The 17,071-nt window shown below is 31.7% G+C and overlaps 1 protein-coding gene across 1 annotated transcript; it reads left to right on the top strand.

The window, feature by feature from the left end:
- The first annotated feature begins 4,269 nt into the window (after positions 1-4,269).
- On the top strand, positions 4,270-14,198 carry LOC148313155 (uncharacterized). Its single transcript, XM_088267680.1, has 8 exons — positions 4,270-4,349; positions 4,511-4,604; positions 4,815-4,907; positions 6,089-6,187; positions 7,107-7,205; positions 8,392-8,490; positions 9,705-9,803; positions 11,485-14,198. The coding sequence occupies exons 1-8, from the start codon at positions 4,320-4,322 to the stop codon at positions 11,790-11,792; spliced, it is 921 nt and encodes a 306-aa protein (XP_088123806.1). The 5' UTR covers positions 4,270-4,319; the 3' UTR covers positions 11,793-14,198.
- The last annotated feature ends 2,873 nt before the right edge of the window (positions 14,199-17,071 follow it).

The following is a 17,071-nucleotide window of genomic DNA, read 5'->3' as shown; positions in this document are numbered from 1 at the left end:
CCGGCAACACGTTTGTAGAAGAAGGATCGAAGTCAAACATGAGAGGAATGGATAATAAAATGATGCTCATCAAATAAAGACACAATATATATATATATATATATATATATATATATATATATATATATATATATATATATATATATATAAATATATATATATATATATACATTTATATATATATATATATATATATATATATATATATATATATATATATATATATATATATATATATATATATATATATATATATATATATATTTATTTATATATATATATATATATATATATATATATATATATATATATATATATATATATATATATATATATATATATATATATATATATATATATATATATATATATATATATATATATATATATATATAAATAAATATATATATATATATATATATATATATATATATATATATATATATATATATATATATATATATATATATATATATATATATATATATATATATATATATATATATATATATATATATATATATATATATATATATATTATATATATATACATTCACAGCAAAATTAGGAAACAATTTTCTTTTTGTGTCAGATCCGAGAATGAGAAAAGAGAATTATTTAATCATTACGGTGAAGATTGACTGGGGCATTTCGTCATAACGTAATACGTTACGCATTCAGGCAGTCAGTACAGCGAGCCGAGCGCTCCATCCATAGTTTCGGATGCTCGCTGATGCTTGTCGCGAGTGATGTTACGACGAAATGCCCCGGTCAGTCTCCACCTTTATATTTTCACTTCACAAATCTTTGTTTCCCCAATTGGGAGCTATTTATATTGACCTCTCGACATAGATGAAGAAGAATATGGAAGTATGAAGAAGAATATGGAAGTCTTCCATAAGCTGGTTTAAGTAGTGTACCCATGATTGACAATTACACTATTCAAATATGTAAATACTTATAAGGTTGCATATCATATACAGTGAAACCTCTATCTATTGTTCCTCGAATAATCGTTTTCCTGGATGTGTCGTTTATTTCTTCTATCCCGAATTAATTTCGTACTAAACTAAACCGCATCGATCGTTTCTCTATCACCACTTATCGTTCGAATTAAGCTGCATATTTTATACATTTTGTCTGTTTTTTTGCATTTTCTTACATTCAAGGCTTGTGTAACCGATAGCAGGAGAGGTCGATATTGATGAAAAGCACTCTACCTGCATTTCCAGAAGCATATACACTGTCTGAAAGAAAACTTTCCACAACGCACATTCAATAACCGATGCTGTAAAAAATACTATTTGCAAAACTGAAAATATACTATTGACTTATAAAAATAAAACAGTTAAAAAACTCATTTTGATCAATGAACTTTAGTATTTTTTAAAATTCTTTTCATGTTTGTATTTTTTTTTAAATATTTCATTTGCATCTGAAACCTGTATTCTTGTTAGAATTTTTTAATAACGACAGATAGAGGTTTAGATAGATGTATATATATATATATATATATATATATATATATATATATATATATATATATATATATGTATATATGTGTATATATATGTGTATATATGTGTATATATGTATATATATATATATATATATATATATATATATATATATATATATATATATATATATATATATATATATATGTATATATATATATATATATATATATGTATATATATATATATATATATATATATATATATATATATATATAAATATGTATATATATATGTGTATAAATATGTATATATATATATATATATATATATATATATATATATATATATATATATATATATGTATATATGTACATATACAGTGCCAGCTCGCTAATCCGAACTTGAATCGTGCAGTGCGTTGCTCGGATTAGGGAAATTATGATCAAGAGTGTTTCGGGAAAAATGAGAGAAAAAAAAGGAAATTTCGGATTATCAAAATGCTTTTTATTTGACATTTTTATTTAAGTAATGATTGAATTATTTATTTATTTTTTTCGCTTGAAAAAATGAGATATTTTCATTTGAAAAAACGAACTTAACTGGTGTCCAAGGTCTAAATCACGCATTAATCCCTCAGTTTTCTGGACGACTTGTTCAGCCCACTTGGTTATGTTGAAAACATTCATGGCTTCAGAAGGTGGCATTTATGAAACTGGCATCAGCTGCTCGTCGTCATCAGATAGATTCCTTGTCGAGATCTTTAGATGTGACAGTGCGTATGATGTCCTCGTTACCCAAACTGATCCCTCATCGCTGCCACTGATTTCCAAATTTGAACCTCATCTTCAGTTATCTCTTGAAGAGTGGACTAAGGACGATAGGGAAAGGGGGGCAAAAGGAGTCCCGAAATCGTTTCGATTACGGAGCTGCACTGCACATAATAGCTTCCAATGTCCCCAATAATCCAATGAAAGGGATTAGTTTTTCGTACAGTGACTAGTTAGTCAGCTAGATCCGATTCCAGACGTCTCCACAACCCCGACCAGCGCAGCAGACAGACACGGAACAGCACCAAGGCATTACGGAAAGTGTTTATCATCATCAGTCATCGCGTTTCCCACTCGGCCATTATTCGTTGACATTCAACAAGGTGCATATTGTTGCAGGATTAGCACGAGGTAATGCAATAAATCGGGTCCTATAACTCAAGAAAATTACATTATACACCGTATTTAATCAAATCCCCAAATAAAAACATATAACATTACGACATACATACAACAGAGCTTAGGAAAAGTTTATCGAGGCTATAATTTTAAATATTTTTTAATCTGTATCGACCATAAACAATGTCATTTTCAAACCACAAACATCAAAATAATTTGACAACAGCCCACCTACAAGTAGTACCTACCTGTCTAGAAGGCAGGGTTCCTTGGAGGATTTTTCAAAATGTACTAAGAAAACAATATTAGTCATTGATAGGCACTACATAAATATATTTAAAAAATAATAATAATAAATAAATACAAAGTTGGTTTCTGAGAAAAAAAAAAGACAAAAGTAGAGAATACGATATTGAATATTTATCGGAGTTTTTCGACAAACATTTTTACGGTAGGAAATATAATATTATCGTTATATCTAAGAAAAATACAGCTGTTACATATTTGATTTTTGGAACTTTTTCTTGTCGTAAACTATTTATTCGGCAAAGTTTTGAGCCCTATTACATACACACACCGAGAGCACTGCTTCAAGATCTTGGATTCTAATGAGATTTTAGTATCAAGTCAAATGTCCGTGATGAAGTAATAATTATCTGGGAAGTATTAGGATTCCTGTTGGAAAATATATATTCTACCTCTTCTTTGGGCAATTGGGAATTATTTTCCGTGAAAGGAATGAGATTATTTGGCATATGGTATGCACAATTTACTTGGTTAAACTTTCTGTCGATGGAGGACTGGTGAAACTGGCGTTGGTACGAAACACGCGTTTAACATGTTTGTCTTCTTTTTAAAGTATTATGAAGTTAATGCCGACATCAGATTGATTATTTTTCAAAAAAGTACACACGGAACGAGAAGAGAATGGTAAAACAAAATTATATGAGGCGAATGTTTATTTATTTATTTAGAAATTTAACAGAACATCAACTTAAATACATTTGAAATAATGAATGACAAATAAAACAGGTAATTGTAACATTCCAATTACTAGATTTCACAAATGCTAAATGAGTTAAAAGTAAACAGCAAGAATAAAATGTAGCAAAAGTTAGAAAGATTAATAGCAGACTTAATTTAGAGCTCGAGTAAAAATAAAAATAAAATAAAATAAACATAATCAGTTATAATATGTACAAGTCGAGAAGAGCGATAAAGTAAAAATAAGATATAAGGCAACAGCAAAAAAAAATGTTGTCGGACAAAAGCAAAGAGCGAATTTTATAATAATCACGACCGACGAATTCAAATAGTAGTAATTATTCACTCGTTTTTTAAATCTCGCCATCAGTTCGACGAACTGCTCTTTTTTAGTCAATATGTACTGTATCAAATAATACACAAAAAGAAATAGAAATTATTTACGAAGAGAACCCTTAATTTTTAATTTCTTAAATCTTAAGACAAAAGTTACCTAATTAGAGCATTTTACTAAAATATCTACGCCCGTGCTAAAAACGTGTAGGGCTGGACTAAGTGTTTTTGGGCGATTGTCTGTGGAGTCGTATTGGCAAATTAGTAGTCTATGGTATTGGCGCGCTCACTTGTTTTCTGATTGCTGCGAAACTAGACCTATAGACTCCTCTCGAAGTTTTCAGGATTCTCTTTAAGAAGAAAAATAGAGTTTAACATGGACCAAGTGCCTATTGTTGAAATTCCGGTAATGATATTCTTTATTACCATTATTTATTACTTTTCGCTACCTATTTAATTATTTTTCGCTACCTATTTCAAAATCCCTATTTCAGAGTCCCAAAATGGTGATGTGAACTTTTGGCGGGAACAATCTAAATGAATTTTTCCGATATGAACCGTTTACAGGAATCGAATGAGGTGCAGTTGGAGCCGTCCACGGAAGCTGGAACTTCGGGATCCCGACAAGAAAGTGCCGAAAGCCAGCCTCCGTATATAACCGGTAGTTTATTGTGTTATTACGGCTTTCGTTAACCTCTACAGTAGTTAGAAAAAGTTGTGCAAATGTACTATATAGTTACAAAAACAAATGGAACAAAATACTAAAAATGTTTTATCGTGTGGTAGTATGTAAATGTTTAGAAATGTTGACGCGTGAGTATAAGAAGTGTAGGTTATTTTACACTTTAAATCTGTTTATTGTACATTCCAGTAACATGCAGACGGGAAGGATGCCCATGCGTAATTCCACACAGGGTGTACGTGAAACCCGATCAATGTACTCCGGAAATGCATCTAGACAACGGTAACATATCTCACATGTTGTTTCCGATATCAAACTGGGGAACTGACTTCACCCAAATTATGATGAAGTTGAATGGCAAAATGAATTTATGTAGCTATATTGCAACATGCTTCGATACTACAACGCGTTTGAGGTTGGACTTGTCAAATCTTTCCCCGCTCTACTATTTCATAGACTATAAGCCTTTGCGGATTTGCCCGTACCTTGTAGTATTCTATCTGTAGAATGCTAAAGTAATAATTTGTAAATGGAACCCGAGCAAACAGTCTATCGTTTTGTTCTCATTTATATAATCTTGTAACATATCTCGCTCACCATACACTCGTATCTCGAGCATCCCATTTTATTTGAAATGTGTTTGCAATGTAGAACGGAACACAGTCTAATTATAGCTGCTGTTAAAACTCACTGGAATTGTATTTGTGTCACCAATTCTTACACTCACATACTGGGTTTACACTTACATATACGGGGTGGGGCGTGGTCACTTCCTTATTTTAAAAATCATAACACGAAAAGTATTGACAGTATGGATTTAATTTTTTTTTTCTGGGGACACATTTTAAGTTTTATTTTATTTGATTTTAACCTGTCCAGGAGTATGGATATAAATGAAAGGAGTATCAACGTTAATGAACGTTGAAGTCCGTCTGCCAGTTAGTATGATGTAACTTGTATGGCAATGACATCTGTAGATATTTGTGTGTAATTTTGATACAATTGAAAAATATTTCAAATAGGTGTTTTTTTTATTAAATAATTTTAACAATTTCTATCTTATAATTGAAGATAATCCCGATTTGTGAACAAGTATTTGGACACACTCAAAATGTTGTATGTATATTGATGTAAACAATTATTATTTATTTATGTCATTTTAACTCTAAGCACTGGAATGCCGCTATAAAGGCCACTACAGTATTACTCATGTGCCGCTGCTATGGCGCCAAGAAAATAATGTCTAAATATTCAATATTTTTAATATATTGGTTTTCTACTTTACAATGTAATTAAACCAGAATTATGTTAACATTGTTTAATACAGTTGTAATATGTCTCGGAATCTGATTGAGTTGGTGTTACGCACATACCAAAAATGTAGCGAGCGCAAAGGGTTTAATGTTAAAAAGACCACAAATTGTAAAGTGGACTAAAGGCGAGTCTTTCCTTTTATGCTACAGGCCAATCTCTTCTGATGCATTCAGTCAAGAAAGCAGATTTATTCACGGCCTGTGTCTTGCTGACGTATGGAGTCGATGTGGACTTCAGGGACAACGATGGTAAGAAACCTCGCATTGCCTTTAGTGTAAAACAATGTCACAAGACGTTGAGGATCGATGTTGGGATTCATTGCAAGTTCAAGTGGACGGAACGCGGAGTGGAAGAGCACGAACTGGTTTTTCTGCCACACCAGCAGATCCTGGTTAAGTAGGATCCGCAACTCGTAACTCCTGCTCCGCAGATGGTGGCTGTGCCATCTCCAGGATGGGATGTGGGGCGGAGAACCAGCCTGCTCGGCCTTAAAGACCTGCACCAAACTACGCTAGGAGCGTTCCAGTGGATCGAGAGAATGGACCTGCGTCTGTAACAAGAGAGTACTTTGTTCTTTTTTCCGAGCCATACGAAAATTTAAATTGGTAATACAATTATTTTTATACATATTCACGTGTATTTATACTCACCATTTATGGAATGTAGAATTATCAGAGGCAATCGACTTTCAGCATTTTATTTTCAGTATTTAGATTAAAAATGATTAAACAGCTATTTATTCAAGTTAAGACTTTTTGGAAAGCAAAATCAGTTGCATAAAGAAAATAATCTATATAAATTAAAAAAATTCTGTTTGTTTATTCGAAACCTCGAATCCAGTAAAGTAATTCAAGGAGTGCATTAAAATTTGAAACCTGTGACTGGTGTTTTCACCTGTAAAATTGTAAAAATATACTAATTTTAAAATAGATTTTCTACTACAATGGCAGCGGTATATGTTGAACGTAAAAGCAATACGCGAGTACTAATCATTGCTCATGATAGATAGTATGCTTCTTGACAGCTGTTACATATTAGAAATGTGTATTTTCTATTCCAACTGAGCCACGGCAATGTGTGGCCAGGTACAGCTAATACGTGATATAAAAAAATTGGGAGTGGAAGTTCTACTGTCCTGATGCACTAATTTCTTTAATGTTTATACAGGAATGGGACCCCTACACCATGTCGTCCAGACTACCAATTGTAACTTAGCATGTCTGCTGATTCACTTTGGCGCCACTGTCGACGCCGTTGACAAGCTATGTAAGATCACTGTTACAAAGTTCAATATCTTCCAACCAACCATACATAGACTAGTAATGTTAGTCAGGGACTCTACCTTAATCAGCAGTTTGGAATCAGTAGCCCGATAGTGCTTGCACATTACAGGGAGTTACAGAACGAATGATTAAATAATTACAGTATCGTATACTAACCCTTTGCCTGTAAAACAAATGATACTTTGTGGGTTTGCCCACACCCGGTCCAGGTACCCATGCGAAGAGATAACTCAAACTGATTTGTGATTTTTTCCACATGAATTTTATTCGACCAGCAACCGGGTTTCGTCGTTACCGACATCAGACTGGTTTCACCATAGTTTTGTGATGAACACACTGGTGATTTAACCATATTTTTATATGAGCTCTACGTTTGTGGACTGTAGTAGAATCTGACGCCCAATGTTGGTATTATTTGCTATGTTCCCGACATATCTTAGCATTGGAAATAAACCACCTGCCCTTTTTCCCGATCAAATCTTTATTGAAGCTCTTCAGTCAAAGGACTAATGATACTCGGTGATAACAAGAAAGACACGGGGACTATGATCGGGTAAGAAGTTGAGAAAAAGACGGCGAATTCGAATAATAGACAGGTAGGGTTCCAAAAAGAGGTAATATTTATAAAATGGCTCTGCCAGTACACAGTGAGAAATAATGTTTATAACATGGTTCTCTGTTTTTAGATGAAATACAGTAATCCTTATTTTCAGACAACATTTCAATGTAAGAAAAGTTTTGCTCATTAATATGGCACTATTCACACACTATCTGCAATACTATATATATATATATATATATATATATATATATATATATATATATATATATATATATATATATATATATATATATATATATATATATATATATAAAAATACATTGCACGTAGCCGCTACGCTACCTATGGCGGCTACGTGCAATGTATTTTTTCTCATTTTCAGATACTTACCAGAGCTAACATTACAAAATTATTTTATTTCAAATTCAAGTATGGTCGATAAATGCGACATTTACAAATATTGAAATTTTTCCCGTTTTTAAATCACATTTTCTCATATCACCGTTGCACATGGAAGTTTTTAAGCACCGTAAGAGAAAGGTTAAGAAGACTAGCACGCTATCTGTTCCACCTCACTGTAGCCTAATAATATAAATATGTTTTACAGTTTCTACCCCACTACACTTGGCTGTCAGAAATAGAAACATAGGAATGGCAGAACTGCTGCTCAAGAATGGTGCCAACGCAAACGCCCTCGATGGACAGGGTAAGACTCCCTTTAATATTTACTTCTAATACTTTATAACTGTGTTAATATGTAGTATAGATTGTCCCGGTTAAACCGAGACGTATAACCGATATGAGTCCCGGAGACCTGGCCGGTTGAGATTTTATAATTTATATTTGAAGCACCGACTTTGTGATTTTCCATTTTATAATGAAAATGTAATTTTGTTTTAAAATCACTATAAATATTATTTATGGTGATTTTAAAATAAACTTATATTTTAATTACAAGTTTAGATTTTGTCCCGGTTTGCGCAAGCACTGTTCAATTATCTATCTAGATGGTTCATTTCATACATAAAATTATGGGAAAACAGTTTTTTTAGCGCCGAAATTTTTACACGGATCGGACTATATTATGTATACGTACTAAAATGAAATACAGAGATCTGCAGAAGCTATAAATGAAATACACCAATCAGATAAAAGACAGCTCACAAAAACTTATTTTGCATCAAAAATTGAAGAAAGTATTTTAACGACGACCGACTGAATATGAGGATAAATGGGTCCAATTATTCAAACATTGACCGGCAACACCTAATCTGAGTAAATTATACAATATATTTTAAGCGTGTTTTCTCAATGATGAATCGCATTCGGTCGGATGACCGCGGCCGCATGCCGGAGGCTACTGTACGAGCGTTACTATACTGTTAATAAAATTTTGGCATTATATGCCTTTTATGACTATAACATTTCACTCGAGCGAAAAGTACAATCGGCACAATAACCAATTTCTTAACTTGAAATAAACAACTTTGGGCATTAGATAAACAACGGAACTTCTCATAACGACCACCTCTCGTAACGAGCAAAAAATATATTTTTTAAATTGCTCCCTTACCGTGCGATATTTTGCACAACAAGTTACGGAGAAAGGACGAATCCGTTTTTCACGCAATTCACTTGTCAGCCGGGACTTCCACGCCGCGACTCGAGGTGGATAACTATAATGAATAAAATAAACACGCTTTTCTAATGAGAAGCATGTTTGTTTTATTAATCAATTTCAATACTTGAAAGTAAAAAGAGTTTTTATTAAATTAAATTCGACATAACCATTTTATAATTGTGAAATAATAAAACGGCCAGCAAAAATGCAAAGAGAGCAATGCATAAAATCAACTGTTTGAGAATTTTCACTTGTAACGTTCGAGAGTCTCACACATATCTTTGCAATGTGAATTACAGGAAGGAGTGTGATATACATCGCCATACGGAAGGGCTGCGCTCCGCTTGCCAAACTCATTGCCCAAGCTGCTGACATGGACAATACATGGGACCATAAAGGTAAAACCCTATAATTACTACTGTATTTTACAGGGATACTTTTTTCATGCCTTTAAAATTCAGGTGCATGTTATCCTCAAAATGTCTTCTTCGAACCTTTATCCGCACCCCAATGGTGCATAGGGCGATGCATCATATAAACACAGTGTTATCTTGATCGTTAACACATGAAGGAATGGTAATTAGCTCTTCACTTCAGGTACCAGTCCAGAGTAATAATATTGAATAAATATTATAGTGAAAAAATCACTTATATTTATTTAACCCCCCCCCTAGGAATTGAACTCGGTACCTTCAGAATGGTACCTTGAGGTTGATATGTCTAGTATTTACTCCCACCAGTCTAAAAAAAGGGCATATATTCCATGCCGCGAGAAACCTATCTCTATCTGGCAACATTGTAGTCGTGAGAATTGGATAATAAAACATAAAACCCATGTGGATTTGTAGTATGCTAAACACACTACAATTGTGTAATGCTATGTTTGCGGTGGTGCAGTGAAATCGGTTAAAGCAATTAAAACAATTTTAGTGAAAGCTACTAGCAGTGCATAATGGAGTCCCGGTTCCAACCCTAATATATGGAAATGAAGCATTAAGTGGATAGAATACAATCATAATCAGTGGTGTAGTCCCAAATAAAAAAAGTACCAAGTAAGTAAAGTGGAAGGGATGTGGGGGGGGGATCGGCTCTTCAATGTTAAATTTATCTAAAATTCTTTCTTATATCTCCAGTATCCAGGCGAGATTGTAATATATGAAGTTTACGGGACATTCTGCAGCCCATAATTTTAATTTATTATTAGATTAAAACCAATATTTTTAGCTTTTCCACTTTTTTATTTGACCAGCGACCGGGTTTCGTCGTTACCGACATCACCAGTCTGATGATGTCGGTAACGACGAAACCCGGTCGCTGGTCAAATAAAAAAGTGGAAAAGCTAAAAATATTGGTTTTAATCTAATAATAAATTAAAAATGCAATTCCATCACGAAGTGTCAGCGGATAATATAAATCCATAATTTTAAAGCTTTTAAGCATAGTCTCACTCCACACCTCATAACTCTACAATAAGTCCACACTTCATAATTGTTAGCTCTGTTGTTACCGAGAAACCCACGAACTACCGCTTTAACACATACGAATGTACGTGATATGCGCACTTTTTCTTCACCATTCCAGGCATTCCAAAAACAAGAAAAGATATCTATTCCAAAAATATTTAATGTGTACCGGATAGACTGACAAATTTTTGTCAGGTTTCATACCTGGCAATATTTTGTGACAACAAACGTTGTGATTTTTTTGCTTGTTTATAAAAAATATGCCTGAAAATAACCCCAAGTTAGGGTGGTTAAGATACTCCTAGGTGTGTTTTCTGTAAAAAATAGGCTTCATAAGTTTCCAAAGCTTAAAAGTTGTTATAACACATTTATTTAATACGTAATTACATTACTGTTTCTATTATATTTTATATGGATATTCTCATTATTAGAGACGAGTTGTAAGGACTACTCCAACATGGTTGTGTTTATCGGCTCCACATGTATTTTGTTATGTCCTCGTGTATTAAAATGATCAATTTCTTTGTTAAAAATCTGCTTGATGTTGCTGTGAGTTGTTTTAAACATTATTTGAAGCATCGTATCTGTAATCTCATATTTGTTATTTTATTTACAGGGCAAACCCCTTTACATCACGCAGTTTTTATGATGAAGCTGGATGTGTTAGATGCAATCAGTCCATACCTTAAAAACATTAATAATGAGGATGTTGATTTGCTGAACCCTCTTCAGTACGCCATCATAATGGATGCGTTCTCGGAACGACGAAAGAACCTCCAGTTAGAGATTGTGAAGGCCATATTGAGAATTGAGGGCATCCACATACCTCCGCGGCAGTGGGTCCCGGAATTTGTCCCAGACGAGGTGTTGAATATTCTTTATCCGGGCAGTCAGCCGTCATCCCCCAGCCGCCAGGCACAATGATCGTCAGTCACTTCAACTGCAAAGGAGACGAGCGATGATTCGCGATACTTCCACGATTGAAGCTTATAGTTTATTAAGAGCTTTTAATTTCCTTTTTTCCAAATCATTATTTACTTGACATTAACACATTTCGAACGGGTGTTTTTTACGCCTGCGGACTGCTGGCGATGGGAATTTATAATTGTCTTCATATAGTTTAGACCTCAATAAAGAGATTGTTACATAGTATTCATATAAATTTTTTGAAAAGTCGCCTTCGAAATGAGGCCGGTGCAGAAGCTAAAAATACCCTCCTGTCCTTTAGCATTAATCAACTGAACGGGCTGAAATACTTTTCCCGTCCTTAGTGTGTTAACATCAATAGTAATATAACTCTTCTTATCATTTATTATTACACACATAAATATTCCTATTGTGATTCCATTATCTTCTTCCCCTCTCTCTAAAAAAAAAATTTGTTCGTTTTATTAAATATAAATATACAGCAATGAGCAATTTCACTCTAGTAATTGCTCATTGCCGCCCATTTATGTATAATAAAAAAAATAAACAAATTTTTGAGAGAGAAAGAAGATTAAGGGATCAAAATAGGAATATTTACAAAAGTGCAAGTTAGATTAAAATGGTTATTCGTGGGAAGATCTTTACTAATTGCTTTACTTAATTTAATTTTTAAAGATTTTCTAAACAAAGACGTTTTAAGTTTTATTTGCATGGGACATTTGTATACCTGCTGATTTATCAATAGTATGGTCTTCAGATATGAGGTGATTGGTAAATATAGAGAAAAAAAAATAAGACATTTAAAATGTTCTTTCATTCAGATATTAAATCTTCTTTAAAAAAATAAATAATGGGATTTTTTTACATGTAAATAGGTGTCACTTTATTCTATAACTGACCTGAGTAGAGAACAGTTTTTCGATGAATGAAAAGGAAAGTTATATTACTATAAGTTAACAATGATTTCCAAAAAAAGGAAATTAATCAGAATGACATTAGACTAAGTGAAGGATGAGGAGAGTTTGATTAATTTCTTTTTATTTAACTTGTAGGCATCATAGAATTTGTTTAATTTTAATACTATTTTCAATATGATAAGTATTTATTTAAGTCAAACGTTTGATCTATAAGGAGAGTGTGATTAATTTCTTTTAATTTTACTTGTAGAATTTCTTTAATTTTAATACTATTTTCAATATGATAAGTATTTATTTAAGTCAAACGTTTGATCTATAAGGAGAGTGTGATTAATTTCTTTTTATTTAACTTGTGGGCATCATAGAATTTGTTTAATTTCTTTTAATTTAACTTGTAGAATTTGTTTAATTTTAATACTATTTTCAATATGATAAGTATTTATTTAAGTCAAACGTTTGATCTATAAGGAGAGTGTGATTAATTTCTTTTTATTTAACTTGTGGGCATCATAGAATTTGTTTAATTTCTTTTAATTTAACTTGTGGAATTTGTTTAATTTTAATACTATTTTCAATATGATAAGTATTTATTTAAGTCAAACGTTTGATCTATAAGGAGAGTGTGATTAATTTCTTTTTATTTAACTTGTGGGCATCATAGAATTTGTTTAATTTCTTTTAATTTAACTTGTAGAATTTGTTTAATTTTAATACTATTTTCAATATGATAAGTATTTATTTAAGTCAAACGTTTGATCTTTAAGGAGAGTGTGATTAATTTCTTTTTATTTAACTTGTGGGCATCATAGAATTTGTTTAATTTCTTTTAATTTAACTTGTAGAATTTGTTTAATTTTAATACTATTTTCAATATGATAAGTATTTATTTAAGTCAAACGTTTGATCTATAAGGAGAGTGTGATTAATTTCTTTTTATTTAACTTGTGGGCATCATAGAATTTGTTTAATTTGAATACTTTTTTCAATATGATAAGTATTTATTTAAATCAAACGTTTGATCTCATGTAACATAAAGGTCGGCAACCTGGCCAGATACATATATGCCAAATACATATATGCCAAATACTCGTATGCCAAATTTATGAGTATTTCAAAATAATTCAAACTAAATTTATTCTCTATTTTGTATAATTTTATGATAAAGCATACAACGTATAAAATGAGACTTACAGTATACTATAATGTATGTAAAACCTAGAAATTTAATTAGTCTTATTCTTTCATGTTTTATTTTAACTTTGAATACCGTTTATTTACTATGTTTATTATTATTACCCTAACTACGTTTAATTATATGAATACCATATCTTAACTACATATTTAAATATGTATATTTAAAATATGTAATATATTTAGTACAAATTGGCTACTGCCATTGTAACGAAATAATAATAAAAATAGATTTTTAAGAAATAGGGCTATTTATCAAGAGAAATTAAATAAAATAGGTATCACCAAAATGTGACTGTCAAATGATTCATGAAATTATTTGTTTCTTTTTCATGGCCAATATTAACAGCAGTTTTGTCATAATTTTTTGCAATTTTTTGTACTTAATGTACGCTAGTATTAAACTTTCCTATTTTAATAAAATGAAATACATAAATTTGAAAAGAAATTAATCATTTTCCCACTAAAACATTTCAAATGATATATGTATAACGTTTCAGCTCAATTTGCCAAATCCAACACCAGGACTGATCCCGCGTGATCTGAGTAAAAAATAAGTGACAATAATTATAATGGAAAGCTATATTTATGTGTCAGGAGGTGTTATAAAGCTGTTTCCGGTGAGCCGTACCATATTTTACAGACCATAAGACGCTACGGACTATAATGGGCACCTAATTTTAAGCATTTTTTTTAACGGAATAATATCTTTACTATTTTTATAATTGGATTGCAGTCAGACTAATAAGTCTCGTGGAATGCTTGTCAGGGTGGGCGGTGTTTACCTCAGAAAACATCATTGCACTATTATGGTGTGTTTTTGCGTACTACAAATGCACGTGCGGTGTTGTGTGGTGGACTACAAATGGAAAAAAAGTACATCTCATAGTCAATAACTACCTACTGTTACATTTTAAGAAAAGTTAAACCTAACATAATTATATTATTTGGTATATATATTTAGAGGATAAAGACTTACTAAATATGTAAACTATGTGATGTTTGATGTGTACATATCGCTCACTACTTTCGACTACGTCATAAATCAAAAACACTTGATTTTTCAGGAGATTTAAAAATATAATATATTTCATTTATTTTTATATTTTTAAACTTTAAAAATATAATACATTTTTAAAGTTTAAAAATGTAATATGATGTATTAAAAATAAATATCAAGCCACTTATTGAAATTTTTACTGTGCAACTGATCTTTTTAGGTAAACCTCGAAGGTTTTTTTTCAATTTGAAAAATATTTAGTATATTTAAAAAAAAATTAAGCAATACCTTTTCTTCAAAATGCAAAAACAACACTTTCTGCCCTGTAGCGGGTAAATATTAAGTTAAAAATATGCCGCTTTTACTAGGATATAGAACATTTTCTGGGCATTCCGAAAACATGCATTACTCAAATTTGACGATTTTTGATATATGACGTTGAAAGGAGTGAGCGAATATGTGTTCCATATTTTAATTTTATATTGCCAGCCCGGAGGGCGCTTAAGGCAGAAAAGTGGTTAAACTCCGCCTTCGTAGAATAGTGGTTAGTGCGTTTGGCTACCATGCTGGTACCGGTTTTATTTCAATGGGGTTAAAATAACTGTTCTACTTCTAACCCCTTATCCGCACTGTGCCGTATGAACGCAGTGTCATCTTTATCGTTAATTGCACGGAGGAAAGGCGATCAGTCCTACGCTTTAAAGACAACAGCCGGAAGCGCATTGCAGGAGCCTGGGTGAGGACCTATCCAACATCAGATCCGCGATAGCTCATAAGGAAGTGTCACGAGAGGTGGTATAATACATGATGGTGAAGGACATTGGTACCATAAACCTAGCTAGGACACAAAATGCCCAACCCCCTTCTAATGGAAGGGAAGGTCTGTTGACGACAGCCAATGGTCCTGATTAGTGCAACGTGGTTTCCTCCCAGCGAGGAGCAAATGCTGACAACTTTCCAAAAACTTAATTAATCAATCAAAAACAAAATTCATTAATTGATTATAAACCTTCAAAATAAATATATGAATTTGAAAAGAAAGGAGTCATTCAAAGGTAAGGAGATAATTTATTTTTTCATACACATTCTTAAAAACAATATAAAATATATTTTATCTAAAAAAATCGGGCGTGAACTGACGTCCGGCTCTCAGCGCAGCCGGACACTTAACCCATCTGCATACCGGTCGCCATACCTTGGCGCTAAGAATATTTTACTTTCGTACATCAGCCGTGGATTATAATATGAACTACCCAAGTCCGTGGGTAGTTCAAATTAAAAAAAAAATTCGTCTGATATCTACAAATCAGAATAACAATTTGGTAATGCATTATTTCTTATTATTTTATTACAAAATTTTTTAACGACACTTGACCAAAGTTATCCTTGTGAGGATAGAATTATCCTTTTGATTAAAATATCAACTTAAACGAGTTAAAATTCACACGAGTTAATGTCACATGTCTCTTCACACCCTATTTTAGAATATGTATATATATATATATATATATATATATATATATATATATATATATATATATATATATATATATATATATATATATATATATATATATATATATATATATATATATATATATATATATATATATATATATATATATATATATATATATATATATATATATATATATTTATATATATACATGTATATATATATATATATATATATATATATATATATATATATATATATATATATATATATATATAAAGATAAAAAAAGTTTTTTTTTTACTCCTTTCCTTTCTAAAACTCTTTTATTTTCAAAATCATAAAATTACTTCGAAGAAAAACTTTTTTTTCAAGCAAAAATGGTGTTTTAAAAAAAAAGAATTTCGTAAAATGTTACCTGTATTTAGAGAAAATTGAGTTACGACTTAACGAATTCTGGGCCTTGAGTGTGTGTCAATCCTTATTTTTGCCGGGAAGTCGAGGTGAGAGCCCAATAATGACCTCCCATTTACAATGCTCTATATCCAGATCGTGAACTTGACACAGGCATTGATCCTCAACTACATAGAATATGAACAATAACGATATTGCCCGCCAACATATTCAATTCGCGTATTCAAATATATTTAAACACGTCCCACCTCTACCGTAAGAGCGCTAGTGCACTACACGGAATTTTCATAGCAGTCCGG

The sequence above is a fragment of the Brachycentrus maculatus genome, unplaced genomic scaffold (assembly GCF_059751285.1).
Source record: "Brachycentrus maculatus isolate JH-2025_06_01 unplaced genomic scaffold, ASM5975128v1 h1tg000018l, whole genome shotgun sequence".
NCBI classification, from domain to species: Eukaryota; Metazoa; Arthropoda; class Insecta; order Trichoptera; family Brachycentridae; genus Brachycentrus; species Brachycentrus maculatus.
This window is presented reverse-complemented; position numbering and strand designations above follow the sequence as displayed.

Coding starts and splice junctions, on each gene's coding strand:
- LOC148313155 (XM_088267680.1), top strand. CDS start 4,320: ATGGACCAAGTGCCTATTGTTGAAATTCCG. Junction 4,605..4,814: donor CCAGCCTCCGTATATAACCG/GTAGTTTATTGT, acceptor TGTACATTCCAG/TAACATGCAGACGGGAAGGA. Junction 9,804..11,484: donor CAATACATGGGACCATAAAG/GTAAAACCCTAT, acceptor TTTTATTTACAG/GGCAAACCCCTTTACATCAC.